At 48.9% G+C, this 16,769-nt stretch overlaps 1 protein-coding gene across 3 annotated transcripts in view; it reads left to right on the top strand.

Moving 5' to 3' along the window:
- UBE2H (ubiquitin conjugating enzyme E2 H) overlaps positions 1 to 16,769 on the top strand; it is a 112,563-nt gene that overhangs the window by 89,671 nt on the left and 6,123 nt on the right. For all 3 annotated transcript variants that reach the window (XM_055129592.1, XM_055129545.1, XM_055129644.1), the window contains one exon: positions 13,480 to 13,608. In XM_055129592.1, coding sequence (XP_054985567.1) covers positions 13,480 to 13,608 — 129 coding nt within the window. The remainder of the gene's footprint in view (positions 1 to 13,479; positions 13,609 to 16,769) is intronic.

The following is a 16,769-nucleotide window of genomic DNA, read 5'->3' as shown; positions in this document are numbered from 1 at the left end:
GAGAGGGATATTTTGGGGTTGAAGAGTGTCGTGTTTTTTTAAAACACTGCATCGACATTTACTGGAGGGCGACATGAGAACACTAGAGTGGTCCAGACTTTGGGGGCCGTGGGACATGAGCCACAGCTATGTCCTATATTCTTAGGGATCTGCAGTTTTAGAACACAGTTGTGGTCACACCGACAAATAACCCGGTATGTTTTCTCTTGTGTGCTTGTGTTTACTGTGTAGAGGTACATGACTTCCCCAAGCATGGCCACTTGCCTGGTAATTACATGAAGCTGTCGTATTCTTTTTTCACATTATGGACAAACAAAATTGCTATCAAGTAGCTGAAAACTTAATAATGAGTTTTAGTGTGACTGTAAAAATACCCAACTAGCTAATTACACATTAACTGCCCTCGTTTCTTGAAGGTTAATAACAAATCCGATTACCGTGTTTTAACTTGCAGTCTTTTAAGGTGAGCAGGGTCATGTCGGGTTTGAGGGATCGGTGACCTCTAAAGAGTAAAGTGAGGTGGGAGGGAGTTTGGGAATCGGCCTGGCAACCAGCATTGTTTCTGGGGTGCAGGAGCTGGCTTTCCCCTCTCTGCTCCTGGAGGCGCTTCATTGCCCTCTGCCATTCCCTGCCCTTCAGACGCCTTGGGGGGAGGGAGCTGTGATTAGGCGGCAGCTGAAAGATGCGATTTCTACATTGTCTAAAGTGGCACAATACTTGGAAACTACACGTGTTACATGATACCATCCAGCACCGGTTGGTGCCCGGGTATGTGGTGTTCCTCCAGGTGTCTGTGCCCGACCAACATCCTGGCACTGCCCTTGGCCACAAGGAGCAAATCTGGTAGGTAACTAGAAATACTTAGGAACTGTAATGCTGCCACGAGTGAGAGTTAAGTTGCAGAAATCCTTCAGCAATGACTAATTTATATTAGCTCCAGCTGGTTATTTTTTAAATTGATTATATTGTTTGTTTTTGAGCCACACCCGGCTGTGTTTACTGCTTACCTCTGGTTCTGTGCTCAGGGATACTCTTGATAGGGCTTGGCAGCTGCGTGGGGTGTCAGGGATTGCTGGATCTGCTGTGTTCGAGGCAAGTGCCCAAATTGCTGTACTGTTCCCGGTCTTTTATTTCTTTTCATTTTTTTTTCCAAGGGGGGGAGGTGCAGAGGCTGGGGTGCACACCTGGCTCTGCTCAGGGCTCACTTCTGGCAGGGTCAGGGGGCCATATGGGGTGCCAGGGATCAAACCCAGGTCAGCCATGTGCAAGGCAAACACGCTAACCTGCTGTGCTGTTACTCCGCCACCGCCCCCCATTTCTTTTTCTTGAAGAGTGTTTTGTTTCCTGTCTACATGACCCTCTTCATGAGAGCTTACTCTGTCTTTAAAAGATCACATCAGGGGCTGGACTGATAGCACAGTGGGTAGGGCGTTGCCTTGCACGCGGCCTGAGTTCGACTCCCAGCATCCCATATGGTCCCCTGAGCACCGCCAGGGGCGATTCCTGAGTGCAGAGCCAGGAGTAACCCTTGTGCACCGCCAGGTGTGACCCAAAAAGCAAAAAAAAAAAAAAAATCACATCAATGAACATTTCCCACCACCAGTGACCATTGTATGATTGAAACCCAATCAAGAACAGCTTTGGGGGCTGGAGCAATAGCACAGCGGGTAGGGCGTTTGCCTTGCACGCTGCAGACCCAGGTTCGATTCCCAGCATCCCATATGGTCCCCTGAGCACCGCCAGGGGTAATTCCTGAGTGCAGAGCCAGGAGCAACCCCTGTGCATCGCCGGGTGTGACGCAAAAAAAAAAAAAAAAAAAGAACAGCTTTGTAACTGTATCTCATGGTGACTCAAAAAAAAATTTTTAAGATACCTACAAAATGATCCAAGGAAAAGAGACTTAGGATTTAGCTTACAAAAACAGTATTTAGATATATTCAGTTTAAAATTGTGTTGAGTAGTATTTCATAAAAATGTAAATGTGGCTATTGGTGTATGGACCTAACTGGACTACAAGTACACAAATATGACTCAAGAAAACCCCAGGTGGAGGGAGAGAGCCTCATGGGACTGGGAAGATAAGATAGCTGGCTCAATGGAGCGAGGCCATGCTTTGCCTGTGGGAGCCCTGGGTTCCACGCCTGACACTGCACGGTCCCCCAAGTACCTCTGGGTGTGCTTCCCCCCTGGCCCTCCCAGAAGAAAGGATCGATCCCATGGATTAACATCATGTTTCAGTATAAGGAGTTCGGACTTTGTTTTATCCGTACAGAAGACCACTGAGCTAAGCAGTTGTGTGTATCCTTTTTTCATAGATCCAGATGAGTATCTGGATCTCCTCCTTCCATGAACAGTATGTTACCATTTGTTAAGCAAAATGCATGTAGGCCTCATGGCTAGTGGGCTTATGCCCCGCCGCAAGTCTTTCTGATGTTTCCACTTGCCCCCCATCTGTCCTCAAAACAGCTAGAGAGAGAGGGTTTTCCTCATGTAGTTGGCTAGAGTTCACTATTTAGAAAAGACTCTTTGCTTTTTGGGGGTCACACCTGGCGATGCACAGGGGTTATTCCTGGCTCTGCACTCAGGAATTACTCCTGGCGGTGCTCAGGGGACCGTATGGGATGCTGGGAATCGAACCCGGGTCAGCCGCGTGCAAGGCAAATGCTCTACCCGCTGTGCTATTGCTCCAGCCCCTAGAAAAGACTCTTTTTAATCCCTTCAGATCCACCTGCCCTTCTGGAGGGTGCTCCTCTTCCTCGTAATGCGTTTGTGTTTTCCCCTGGAGGGCAGCTCAGTGTCGGGGCCTCTGCGTACTGAATCTCCTTCATGCACAACCACATGCCGTGCAGTCCCCCAGCTGAGAGAACGGCTTCCTGTGTCTTTTTTCTTTCCCCAGACTCCTCTTCTGGGGTTGAATGTCAAGTTTTTAATCAGACTAAGCAAGTAAGCAGGGGTAAGTGGAAGGGAGATCCCCAACTTATTGTAGTGTTAAAAAAATATTTTTACTTATTTTTTTTTTTTCAGCCATCCCCAGCTCAAAGTTCAGGACACACAGGGATCATTCCCAGCTTGAGGGGGCTTAGAGGAACATAGATTCAGGGATAGAACCCCGGTTGAGCACCGTAACCCCTCTCCTGTCCCATTACAGCAGTTTCTTAGGAGCTGTGAAACAGTGGGGGAAAGTGACCCAAAATTAATAAATAGCCAAACAGAAAGTGGGGCTGGAGTGATAGCACAGTGGGTAGGGCATTTACCTTGCACGCAGCCGACCCGGGTTCAATTTCCAGCATCCCATATGGTTCCCCGAGCACCTCCAGGAGTAATTCCTGAGTGCAGAACCAGGAGTGATCCCTGAGCATCGCCAGGTGTGACCCAAAAAGAAAAAAAAAAAATCTGGAAATTTTATTTGCCCATTAAAATCTTATATTAATAGGGCTACATATTTTTACACATGTAGATTAGCCTTCAAAGAATGAATGGAATGGAATTTGGTTCTGTTTGTATTTTGAGTACGTAACTTTGTCTTGTTTTGCAGTTCATGCTGAATTAAAATTTTTATCACTTAATCAAAAGCCAGTCCATGGATTTTAAAAGTTGCTGATTTTCCTCCAATAAATCAAGGATATGAATGCCAAAGCTGATATTCCCCTGTGATCTCAACTGAGCTTTTGGTTGCTACTATAATGCCAAAAGCCCATTATAAGTGTAAGAAAAGATGTGTCAGTCATAGAATCTAGACCTCTCTTCTAGACCACCAGAGCTGACACCTTGTAATTTTTGTCCACATTTTTTTTAAACTCCAGTAGTGAACAAAGCTTTTATTATTTGCCTTTCCTTTGAGTTCTGCTTCATGTTCAGTTACAGAACAAGTATCTTGGGGGGACCAGTTTAGTGATTTTTCACCTTAGAAATCCTGAAGTGGTCTCCTTCAAAGGGGAGATGAGAAGAGTGACGGTGAAATATAAATTTGTTCAGAGAAAATACTTCTAGATTATGAAGAAATTTGATGAAAACAGACAACTTGCTTCTGGTAGGAAATTACCTGGGCAGTCTTACGTATCGGGGCCACACCTGGCAGTGGCCAGGCGCCCACGCAGCACTGCTGAGCCTCCTGCATGCAAAGCATGTGCTCCTGCCCTTTGAGCCACCTCCGCAGCCCGAGTAATTGCTTGAGGGATGCTCTTTCTCATTATAAAGGCAAGACTCTGGACCTTGGTGGGGTGGTCCAGGAGATGGTTGCCTGGAGGCAGGAGAGATGGCACAGGAGATAAAACCCTTGACTTGGCGTGTGACTGACCCTGGTTCAGTCCCCGCACCACATTTGTTTCCCGAGCCCTGCACTATGGAGTATGGCAGGCACACACACATACACGCACACACATTCACACTTACAAAAATCGGTGGCCCTGATCCAAGACTGAGTTGATATATTGGAGTTATTGTAGTTATGGGTCAGGGAAAACAAGAACAGGAGAGACTTCATTGGAACAGGTGGTCAGAGAATCTGAGGAACGGAGTATATAGAATAGAGGAGCACCTGGCCGGGTCCCTGCAGGCTCCGCAGTCAGCCTGGGTGTTTGGAGAAGAGAGGAGGTTTGAAGGGATTTAACTTGAATCATGTATGTTTCCTAGATTCAGAAGGTAGACCAGAGCATAGTACAGCTGCTAGGGCGCTTGTCTTGCACAGGACCGATCTGGGTTCCATCCTTGGCATCCCATATGGCCCCCTGGGAGTGATCACACCACTAGGAGTGATCCATGAATGCTGAACCAAGAGTAAGCCCTTTGCACCAAATGGTGGCCCAAAAAACAAAATTTTAATTAAAAATATATATATATATGAAAATATGTGATGGTACATGAAGCAATTCTTAAAACACAAAATGTCAGAGTTCATGCCTTTATTGCAAGACACTTTAATGTCTTTCCAGACAACTGTTTGTGTATATTACTTATTTGATTTTTTATTTTAAAAAATACTTTTTTTTTTCAAATGGTAACGACAGAGTTGTTTATAATACAGTTGTTTCAGGCATTCAGTGTTCAGACACCAGTCCCACCACCTGTGTGACCTTCCCTCCACCAATGTCCCCCAGTTTCCCACCCGCCCCAAAGCCTGTTCTCTTAGCAGGGAAAAAATAAATTTACGTCATGTTGCTTGTTACAAAAAGTGGCAAATGGAATTATCAGAAAATAGATCACTAAAAGTCCGTTTACGATAACCATTGTATCTGGCAGTGTTGTTTAGAATTTCCTGAGCTGATTGGTGCTGGCTGAGCTTTCTGCGTGGCTGTTGTCACTCGTTGAGCATGGTGGGCTGTCAGGAGCCGTGGGGCTGGACCATTCAGGCGGAGCTCGGGTGTGGTGACTGCTGGGCCCGATCTGTCGGCCCCCATTGCAAGAAGGCCTGAGTTTCGCCTGGAGACCTGGCATGATTTGACTTGTTCCCAGTGGTCATTTTCCACTCATCTGGTGCATGGGATTAAACCATGTAAAGCATGTACTCCTGCCAGTTGAGCTATTCCTCCCTCGCCGCCCTGCCCGTTGTTTGGCTTCATTTGGGGGGGAGGGGGAGGTACAGGGACATGCCTCCAGTGCTCAGGGCTTATTCCTGTAGGGGCTCTGGGGACCATATGGGATTCCAGGGAGTGAATCAAGGTCAGCCGCACAGGGCAAGGGTACTCCTATACGTTCTTCTGTCTCTGGCCCTTGTCTTGGTTTTGTGTTTTTTTGAGGCCACACCCTGTGCTGCTCAGGGCTTTCTCCTGGTTCTGTACTCAAGGCTTACTCCTGGCGGGCCTTTGGGGACCATATGGGATGCTGGGGATTGAGCCCAGGTCAGCCAGGAGCAAGGCAAGCTGCTTACCTGCTTACTATCTTCCATGGTCCCCTCTTGTGACTTTTTTCAAGGAGCCTTTGGCCCCTGGGGAGAAACCAGTTGAAATGAGAGGAGTTTTTTTTTTCTTTTCTTTTTTCTTTTTAGGGTCACGCCCAGTGATGCTCAGGGGTTACTCAGGAATTACTCCTGGCGGTGCTTGGTGGACCAAATGGGGTGCTGGGGCTTGAACTCAGGTTGGCCACATGCACGGCAGCGCCCTTCCCGCTATGCTATTGCTCTGGCCCCCATGAGAGGAGTTTCTTGGCCCGTTCTTGCCAGCCTACATGCACTGTGATGGTGGTGCATTCTGTTGTTCCTTACCAGTCACACCTTATCAGACTTTGGGCGGGTGGGCATGTAGGGGTTTTCAAATTTGGGGCAGGGGTCTGTAGACTACCAGAGCAGCATTTTGTGCTGCTCGGAAGTGCTTGGGGTGGGGGCGGGGACAGTGCTGGGGATCCAGCCTGGGGCTCCGTGCATGTCAGGCTTTGCGCTGTCTCCCTCGGCCATCCCATGGGCTTTGACCTGCAGGCAGTAGTATCTCTTAGCAAAATTTTCATTTTGATATTTGAAGGAATTAGAGGAAGGAGAAAGACCTTAGGGTCATGAACGGCCTCAAATAAGACACGAGAGATGTGATTCATTGCCTCCTGTGGGTCCCCCCTCACCTTAAACTGTGCACTGATTGTGAGTCATTTGGGGTAGGGCAGCTTGACTTTAAGAATTGGTGCCTTCTTTTCCCTCCCCCCTTTCAGAGTGACTCGTGTTGAAACCGTATTCCTTGAGGGAAACAGGGAGCTGAAATTTCCTACTTAAAAGATGTCATATTTTGTGTTAATATTTCAATCTTGTCCTTTGCAGTTTGAAGCCTATTTTATAGTCATTTTCAGTCATGTGTGATCCTTGTAAGGAACTGTAGTATCATACTTCTGTCTTTGCAGATGAAGAAATTGAGATGCAGAGAGGAAGAGATCTGCCCAGGGTCAAAAAGCAAGTCAGTGGCAGGCCTGAGATTGTGAGCCTTGCGGTCGTCTAGGTTTTTCATCTCTGTTCTCCAGCTGGGAGCAGCTTCCCCTTTGCTGCAGACAGTTCAGCCTCATGGAATTTGCCCTATCCACTGCCCGCCCTACACCACTCTCTGTTTGACTGTTAAAGCACCCTTCATGGACCCTCTCAAGTGGATGATGCTGCGCACACTCACACATACACACACCCCACCACCACCCCACCCCCCCAGTTTGTGGAGTTCAACACACACACACACACACACGCACACGCACACGCATTTATGGAGTTCGTCCCCTGGGGGTAGTAACATGGGGAAGAGAGCGGGGAGAGAGAGAGAGAGAGACACAGGCCTGCTGCACCAGAGCCAGAACTCCCAGAAGTATCTTCTTCCCACATGGGTTTGGGGAGTGTGGGGGGGCATGTTAGGGTAGACTGCGCCAGTCTACACATACACATGCACCCCACTCTCACCCCCAAGTGCCAACCAGTGCCAAACCATTAGAACTGCTGCTGCAGAGCAAGTGGGTTAAAAACAATGCTACGTTAGCTGAGAGAGCACCAATTAAAGAGCGACATGTGAGTTGTTGGCTTGTGTATCCCAGGGCGGAAGTGCTCTGATGTTGGTGTCAGTGCCTGGAGATGCGACCCTTTAGTTTTAGTGAATGCTGATGTCGGCCACGATGAGAAGGGCTTACCAGATGATACTTGACTGGGCTCGTGAGCCTGCTTTCAAAAATAGGAAGCCCAAGGGCTGGAGAGCTGGTCGGAAGAGCTGGAACATAGGCTTTGCATTTGGAGCCCCATGTTGGATCTCTGGCTCTAAACAGGTACCTGAGTCCTCTTGGAAGTGACCCCCCCACCCCCAAACCCAAAAAAAAAGAGAGAGGGAGGGAAAAATTTAAGAAGTCAGAAATAGAGGCAGCAGGCAGTAAGCCCTAGGTTGGGTGACCTGTGCCTGGCTGTTGGTGCTTTTCAAAAATTTGAAAGTTAATATTGCCAGAGGTACAGTTACGGGGTTAGGGTGCCTTGCATGTGACTGACCATAGTCTGATGCCTGACAACATATGGCCTGTGCACTGCTGGGAGTTATTCCTGAGCACACAGCAGCAGTGAGTCCTTGAGCACTGTCCTGTGTGACCTCCTCCCAATAAAATAGTCTGGGAGACCAAGGAGATGGGCACTCCTGGCCCCTGAGCACCACTAGGTGTGACCCAAAAAGATGAGAAAAAGAAGTTGACTGGTTCTGCATACATGTACAAGAAGGTCTTTGAACTGACGTTAGCACGTGTTCTAGGAACAGTGTGTTGGTTTTTCCCCAACTGTGAGATCTTGCTTTATTTTTCTAGATTTTGGTTGTGTGAAAGGAACACTGAACTGTAGCAGAACAAGCCCCAAGTTCAGCCTGTGCATGTATCTGAATTGCCCTGGACAGTTCACCCTGCAGTTTAGCTACTTGAAAACAAGCATCCTGGGCTAGAGCTAGAGTACAATGGGTTCAATCCCCGGCATCCCATATGGTTCCCTGAGTACCATCAGGAGCACTTCCTGGGTGCAATCAGAAGTAACCCCTGAGCATCACCATGTGTGCACAACCCCCGCCCCCATCCAAAAAAAAAAAAAAACAACCTAGCATCCTGTGTCTAAAATAGCAGCTCAGCCACACAGGCACCTCACAGATGCTCTAGGGGCCATCCTCTGGCATTGAACTCATGAGAGAGGAAAGTGTCTGTCTGTCCAAAAGGGCATACCATTCTGATGTAGAAATGTGGAAACTTGCACTGTGCTGAAAATTGGGACTTGTTCTATTCTATTACACGGGAAGCAGAGTGGATAAGTCCAAGTTTGCAGCCTAGCCTGTGGGCAAGTTACTTTGCCTCAGTTTCCCTGCATGCAAAATGGAGATACTGATGTTTCCTACTTTTTTGACGAGTAATTTTTCGGAGTCTGTATAGGGGCTTGGGGCATATGCCTTCAATGTGTGAGGACCTGGGTTTGATTCCTGGCATACAACCTCCAAAAATGTGTGTGTGGCGGGGGGGGGGGGGGGGAGAGAGATCTTTCATGTGTAGGACCTGGGGACCTGGGTTTGATTCCTGGCACACAACCTCCTCCGAAAGTGTAAGAGAGAATGTGTGTGTGTGTGTGTGTGTGTGTGTGAGAGAGAGAGAGAGAGAGAGAGAGAGGGTGGGGGGGAGGGAGATGGAGAGAGAAGGAGGAAGGGGAGAGAGAACGAACCTGTGACAAGCACCAGGAAGTGGAGGGTGTTTGCAGCTGCCAAGCTGTTGCTATTATTAGTGCTACTGTAACTCAGTAACTTCCCTGCCCAGGGCTGAGTTTGTAAAAACTTGTACACCCCTTGTTTTTTTTCTTTGTAGTTGGTTTACCTCTTGGCATTTTCTACCTCTGTCTTCATAATCTACCCACCCAAAAGTAAAAACAAGAAGGGTTTCTTTTCTTTCTTTTTTTCAGGTTTTCATATTTCATTAAATACTTAAAACTGTCAAATGCAGAACTAGGACATTTTTAAGGAAACTTGTGTGTGGTGCCAGGGATCAAATCTGTAGCTTCGTACGTGGGCAAAGTGTGATTCTCTACCATACTGCACGCTCTATTATGTCGCTGGCTGAGAAAATGTTGTTTTTAAAAGTAAAAGAAAATAGTGATTACAAGTATGAAAAGCAGAAATTACAGGCCTATGTTGTCCTGACCTAATTTTTCAGCACCATAAGGCGCTGTTATTGAGCTGTCGGTTCTCGGGTGTGGGGTTGAAAACCATTGGCCCACCACCTTGGATAGTAACTGCCAGCCGGGTCCTCTGGTGCCACTGCCCTCGTGGCAGTCCTGGGGAGCTTGCCCTCTTAGGACCTTTCCCCAGCATTACCGATGAGCGTGTTCTCTGGCACACCGTCCACACAGTCTTAGATGGTTGTATACCATGGTTATTGGTCTGCTCGGTATGTTGTTTAGATTTTTAGGAAAAAATAAAAACGTGAGTTGGGGAGATAGTCTAGAGGTTAAGGCACTTGTCTTGATTATGGCTGTGGTCGTCATTGTAGTTTGTATTCTAGGGCCACAAATGGGGGCTCCCCACCCCCAAACACCAGATGTGGCTCCCGAGCACTACCAGGTGTGTGTCGTTCTCCCTCACCCCCCGCAAAAAAATAATGTATATATAAAAATAAAACAGTAGTGAGATTCTTAGGACAGATGGTTGGGGTCATCTTAGACGGTAGCTCTTTCAGAGGGGGGGTAGGAAGGCGTCACCAGAGATAGGATCCAGGGCCTCCCACGTGGAACCATATGCTCTACCTCGGAGCCACAGTCCAGCCCACAGGTGATTTTTGGGCGGGGGGTGGGGTTACACCTGGCAGTGAGTGCTCAGGGCTTACTCCTGGCTCTGCATTCCCGGATTATTCCCGGTGTCTCGCCGGACCATATGTGGTGCCAGGGCTCAAACCCGGTCAGCAGCTTGCAAGGCAAGTGTCCTACCCACTGTACTCTCGCTCCAGCGGTTATTTTTGTTACGCTGTTTTTTCTTGTTGTTCCAGGGCCATACCAGGCGGTGCTAAGGGGCTGCTCGTGGTTCTGTGTGCTCAGGAGTGACCCCTGGTGGTGCTCAGGAATCCTGTGTAATGCCATGTCAGGGCAAGCCCCTCACCCCCTGTGCAATCTCTCTTGCTCTGTTTTGCATTTTTGATTAGTAATCACAGAACTTGTTGCTTGGTACGTGGGGTTCTTCCTGTTCCAGTGTACTTAGGCTATAAAATGACTCCTGTCCTTGTAAAATAACTATTCTGTAACTTGAGGTTGAAAGTAAACTTACTGGGGATGCCAAAGAGATTGTTCAGTGGGTAGGGCGCTTCTTGGGTCTCGCAAGCACTGCCAGATGTGACTTTAAAATTATCTAGAGGGGCCAGAGTGGTAGTACAGCAGGTAGGACATTTGCCTTGCATGCAGCTGACCTGGGTTGTATCCTGGCATCTCATGGTCCCCCAAGCACCGCTAGGAGTGATTCCTGAGTGTAGAGCTAGGAGTAACCCCTGGGCATTGCCAGGTGTGACCCAAAAAGCCGAAAAATAAAAAATTACATAGAATCCAAACAGAAATAAACTTGCTTTGCACCCATGTCTGTGGCATGAGTAAAGGATGGTACCAGCTGCGGGAGAGTCCCCATTGCATACTCTGCAGCCCCAAGCTGGCTGGAGCCAGTCAGGCGCTGGCCTCCGTTTGTGAATGGAGTCAGATTGGAGATGGGTCCCTCTGCAGTCTAGCTGGGGTCCAGCCTCACGTGTTGGGGTACCTGTGGTCCGTGGCTGCTCTGGCCTGCAGGGGCAGAGGGGTGTTGTGTCTAGGACAGACTGTGTCCCACAAAGCCCAGGCACAGCCCTGCACTGCCCGAGGAAGACCCACATCCAGGATGCTGGCCTCCTTGTGCTCCCCGGGCAGTGCACTACACACACAGGCACACAGCCCTGGGGTGCCATTGCCGGGACATATGGGCTTATGTACACACGCTCTGATGTTTGCAGAGGGCAAACCTGCCTCTCAGCGATGACGCATTTCTCAGACGTCGGCCCTTCATTAAGCAGCACGTGACTGTTTGCTGTGCCCTTTGGGGAAAGTCTGCCAGCCCCTCTCATCTCCACTAGGCCGTCTAGACATTTTGGTCACAATCATTTGCTGTGAAGGGTTCTCTTAGACATTGTGGGATATTTGGCAGCATCCCCGGCCCTCCGTCATCTTTCCTGATGCTGGACAGACTGCCCGTGCCCCTCCCCTGCCCACTTGGGACAGCCCTCGATGGCTCCAGACATTGCCAGAGTGAAATCCCCTCAGGGTGCGCACCGAGATGAATCTAAGTGTTGTGACTTGATGAGCATTTTATTTACAATACTGCATTCAGGACTTTCCTCACATTGTTCCATTAAGAAAGTAAAGACGGGGAGCTGCAGTCCTAGAGTGGGGTAGGGCGCTTGTCTCCCACGAGACTGGATCCTCGGGTGTATCCCACAGAGCCCCTGAGAACTGCTGGGAGTGATTCCTGAGCACAGAGCCAGGAGCAAGCCTTTAGCGCCGCCAGGTGTGGCCCAAAACCACAGAGAGGGGGAGAGAAGGAAATGATTTTAATGTTGCTGTTCCATCGTGCTTCTCTCTAAAACATGCTAACATGAGCCGAGCGGGGCAGAGGAGTGGAGACGAGCATATTTCCTGAAGTCTGGGGATGTGTGTGGTATTTTTGCACCTGGGTTTTCAGGACCGGCTTCCTTTCCAGCATACCGTGCGACGGCTGTCTTCATTGTTTTTCCTAACGGTGTGTAAATACCATCTGTGTACACCTTGTGCTGAATTTGGCAGCAAGGGGTTTGTAAATGTTTATTTTTAATTGTCTATTATTAATGTGATAAATTGGTGCTTCTGTCTTATGATCATGGCTTTAAGTGGTACGTGTAAGTTACTGCCTTTCCTGCCTTTATTGCACAGAACTGAAAAACTGGTAATATTTACTTAATAGGAATAATTTGAATTAAATGTCAAGGGCTGTGATTGCAAATGTTCACGATCTGGCACTTGAGGGCTAGAGAGAACACAGGATAAAGTGCTTGCTTTGCATGTGGCTGAGCTGGTTCAATCCCTGGCACTGCGTTTGGTTCCCAAGGCATCACCAAGAGGGATCCCTTAGCACAGAGCCAGAAATAGACCCTGAGCATTTCTGTTATGCCCCAAAACACCAACCTCCCTCAACCCCACACCACCACCACCTAAAACAGACCATAGGCATTCTGGCTGGGATAGCCTAAAGAGCTTTGCATGCAAGAGGCCCAGGTTCAGTCACGCGCATCACATGGTCCTCCGTACACCCACCCAGTATCAGCCCCGAGCACTGGTCCCCTCACCTAACCACCACAGGGAACCCGTAAGCACAGAGCCAAAGGAGTAACCCCTGTGCATTGCCGGATGTGGCCCAACCGCCCCCCCCCCCAAGAAAAAAAATGTGGCCTTTGAATACTTGACAGAGTGAGGTTTAATAAAATCTTAAGATCTTCATAAAAAGTGTAGCATATTGTTTAGAGCCAGAGTGATAAGATAGTACAAGCAGGTAGGGACCTTACTTGGTATAGAGCCGACCAGGGTTCAGTCCTCGCACCCTGAGTACCACCAGGTATGCCCCCCCCAAAAAAAAAAAAACAGGTATACTGGAATTAACTTTCAAAGCAAATATCGGCCAGGCTTATTTATATGTAGTGCTTCAAATTAATATTACATTTTTTAGTTGGCTTTCAAAGGAATATGTAATATAAGGCACACATGAGGCAAATGGTTTTGTTTGGGGGCCCTACCTGTTAGTGCTCAGGGCTTACTCCTGGTGGACTGCAGGACCATATGGGGTGCCAGGGATCGAGCCTAGGTCAGCCACGTGCAAGGCAAACGCCCTGCCTGCTCTCCTCCCACTCGGGCCCCGTGAGGCAGATTTTTATGGGAGAATGTCCGTGTGCTTGAGTCTATGTAGGAAGGGACGCAGGCTTTGACAGCTGTGGGTGACTTTCAAGGGAACATGCTTATTCTGTGCATGATGCGTCTGTTTGTTTTTTCAGATCTTACCAATATATTCGAGTCCTTCCTGCCCCAGTTGTTGGCCTACCCTAACCCCATAGATCCTCTCAATGGCGATGCAGCAGCCATGTACCTCCACCGACCAGAAGAGTACAAGCAGAAAATTAAAGGTGAGAAGGCCGGGAGCAGCGCCAGCGCCAACGGGCTGTGGGATTAAATGCTCCAAGTCCTCAACAGGACCACGCTGCGGGCAGCGAGGGCCAGAGACACCCGGGGAGGGCTAATGGGAAGGAGAGAGCCCAAGGAAAGAGGAGTTGGTGGGAGGCCTGCCTTGGGACGGGAGTAGATGGACCCCAGGCATCTTGGGCATGTGTACTAAAGAAACTTTTTCCAGGGGGTGGGGAGGTTCCAAAAAAAAAAAAAAAGCATGAGGGAAGCACAGATTGAGGGCCTCCCAACCACCACCACTACATTGTCTTCAGAGCACCGTGGGGTGTAACCCCAGCCCAAGTCAAAAAAATACAAAAGTAGAACCTTTACTTTTATTTTATTTTTTTGCTTTTTGGGTCACACCCGATGATGCACAGGGGTCACTCCTGGCTCTGCACTCAGGAATTACCCCTGGTGGTGCTCAGGGGACCATATGCGATGCTGGGAATCAAACCCAGGTTGGCCGCGTGCAGGGCAAATGCCCTACCCGCTATGCTATCACTCCAGCCCCAAGCCTTTACTTTTATTTGCTGCACCCTTGTGTCTTCAGAAAGTAAGTAGGAAATTAGACTCAACAGCGAAGAAATTTCTTCAAAGGGGACCAGAGAGAGAGTGCAGCTGATGGAGCCTTGCATGCAGCCGCCACCTCAAGTTCACTCACCCGGTTGCCTCACATATGTCCCCTGAGCACCACACAGTGTGGCACTAGAACCAAAAACACCCTCCAAAGTCATCTCATATTTGCTTACCGACCAGTCATACTGGCTCTCCAGTAAACCAGTCAGCAGTTCACTTGGCGTGTGTGGGAAATAATTATCAAATTCATCAATCATTAGACTTTTAAAAAACTCCTGTTGATTTTTAACATTGCAATTTAACCTGAAAAATCGGAAATACCCAATTTCCTTTCCTTGGTCTCATCCTGCTTTGCTTTTCCTTCGGGAAGTTTACTTCTGTTGCACATTTTGCTTCTGCAGCTGCCTGATGCTGGTACCCCAGTGCAATGGGAGGTTCTGCCAAAAGGTGGAAAGTGCTAGTTGTAGGAGCACCTGGTCTGCTCATCCTTCAGGATTTGGAATCCTGTTCGCCCTGTTCTTAAGTGGTTCACTGTGCTAATGGAATGTGAATTTCATGAGGATGAAGAGACAGTTGGCAACCTCTTAAACCCGTAAACACAGATTTACCTATGTTTTGTCCTGTTCTCCTATTTACCTCTGTGTGTGTTTTGAGAACATTCATGGTGAGAAGTTATACATGAAGTGCCAGCCAAAAGAAAAGGCGTTCCAAACCCACGCGAGGAGCCCAGTACCAGAATGGCGGGCATTAGAGTTTGCCGGGCTCCGGCCTGGCTTCCCAAGTGCAGGGCAGCCTGGAATGCAGGGTGTGCTCCCCGCAGAGAGCCATTTGCAGGAGATGGGGCAGTCGAAATAATTTGAGAGTTTGAATGTGTAGGTGTGACTTTTTTTTTTTCCCTTTGAAATTTTTTTTTTGTCTTATTTATATGCTTTCATGGTAGATGCTAATGGTTAGGTCTTGAAATATCAAGAATGTGATATTCAGGATAAAGTATTAAAATATCCCCCAGTTACAAATATGTTTAGTGATTTATAAAATGTACTTTTGTTTACACGTAAGGAAAGTATTTCATTTTGAAGTAGAATGTTTTCTACCTGATGATCCTGCCTGACACAGTATATGATTATATTACTGACTTTATCTCTCCTTTAAGGAAAAAAACGCACAGAACTAATCATTATTCAAAGGCATTCTTGCCTTCGGAAATTAATCCCTGTCCTAGTACGTATAATCTGCATAGACTTTAATTGAATAATCTATTACATTTTGTAGGTCTTCCTCTTACTAGGTAGGAGACGTCGGGGAGCCTGTGGACTGTTTGCCAAGATGTGGTCTCATTCTTCCCTGGTCTTTCTAGGACTTTGGTTTCCTACTTTCGTTGGAATAAAATATAAATAAATCTGCTCTAAATAAGGGCCAGAGAGATAGTACAGCGGGTCGGCTGCTTCCCTTGCACCCGGCACCCCGCATAGTCCTCCCTGGGCAGGGCTGGGCGTGGCCCCCAAACAATGAGCAGGTCTCGGTGCTCTGCGGAGTAGTAACTAATCCACGTAGCTGGGTATCTCCACGACCAAACATGAATTTGAAGACAAATGTGGTTCCCTAAGAGCTGGGCTGACGTTTTTGCCACGGAGGCTTCGGCCCAGCACCTGCAGCCCACAGAGGCGCATCATGAATGTGTCTCTGCTCCGATGTTCACGGTGCCCTGCCTTGGGAAACCCCGGCGCTCCAGAATGCCACGGCTGCCATCGTTTTGTCCCTCTGGTCACCTGAGAGAATCAGACCTGAGCTCACTCCAGCTGCCTCCTGTATCTCAGTTGTGTACATCAAGCCTCCCCTCTCTGTCCCCTCCTGCAGGAAGTGAGAAGTGTCTGTCTTGTCTCTTGACTCACCCCCCCAGCCTCCCTGTGGTCTGTTGACCGCCCTCTCCTAGCCGTGTTGCTTGGGCCTTCCCGCTCCTTCCCCGGCTGCGTCTCCCGCCTCTCTCTGCCCTTCAAGGAACCTGGCTGTTTATTCCCTTCCGGCTCGTCTCCCCCCTCTCCCGGTGAAGCTGGGGCTCGTTTTTTTCTTACATTTTTGCACCTGTCCCCCCCTTCCTGGACCCTTTTTTCTCTGCCCCGCTGCAGCTGGTGGAGGCAGGGAAGGCTGGTGCTGCTGGTGGTTCTGAGGCCAGGCCCCGGGGCCCAGAGATGTGCCGGAAACCCCCAGGGCCGTGGGGGCGCCTTCTAGGCTCCCCGCCCAGCAGTGCTGGGTCGTGTGGGTGCTTCAGCCTTCCCTTTCTGAGCACCTGCCCGCCGCACCCTCGCCTGCTCCCTGGTGTGAGTGTATTACGCGCCCCTCGCAGCTCTAGATGAACCCTCTTTAGATGCTCCTCAGAATGTCAGTCTCCTGGGCTGCCTGGCTACTTCCTCGCAGGCCTCTTCTTTCTGAACGCTGGTCAGCGTCGTGCTGAGTCGCTGCCCTGTCGTGTCCCCATTGCCTGCAGGGCTGAGTGCAGCTCAGCTGCGCCAAGCCCCGCTCTGAGCGGGCGTCTCGGCCTATTCCC

Source organism: Sorex araneus, chromosome 1 (assembly GCF_027595985.1).
Source record: "Sorex araneus isolate mSorAra2 chromosome 1, mSorAra2.pri, whole genome shotgun sequence".
NCBI classification, from domain to species: Eukaryota; Metazoa; Chordata; class Mammalia; order Eulipotyphla; family Soricidae; genus Sorex; species Sorex araneus.
This window is presented reverse-complemented; position numbering and strand designations above follow the sequence as displayed.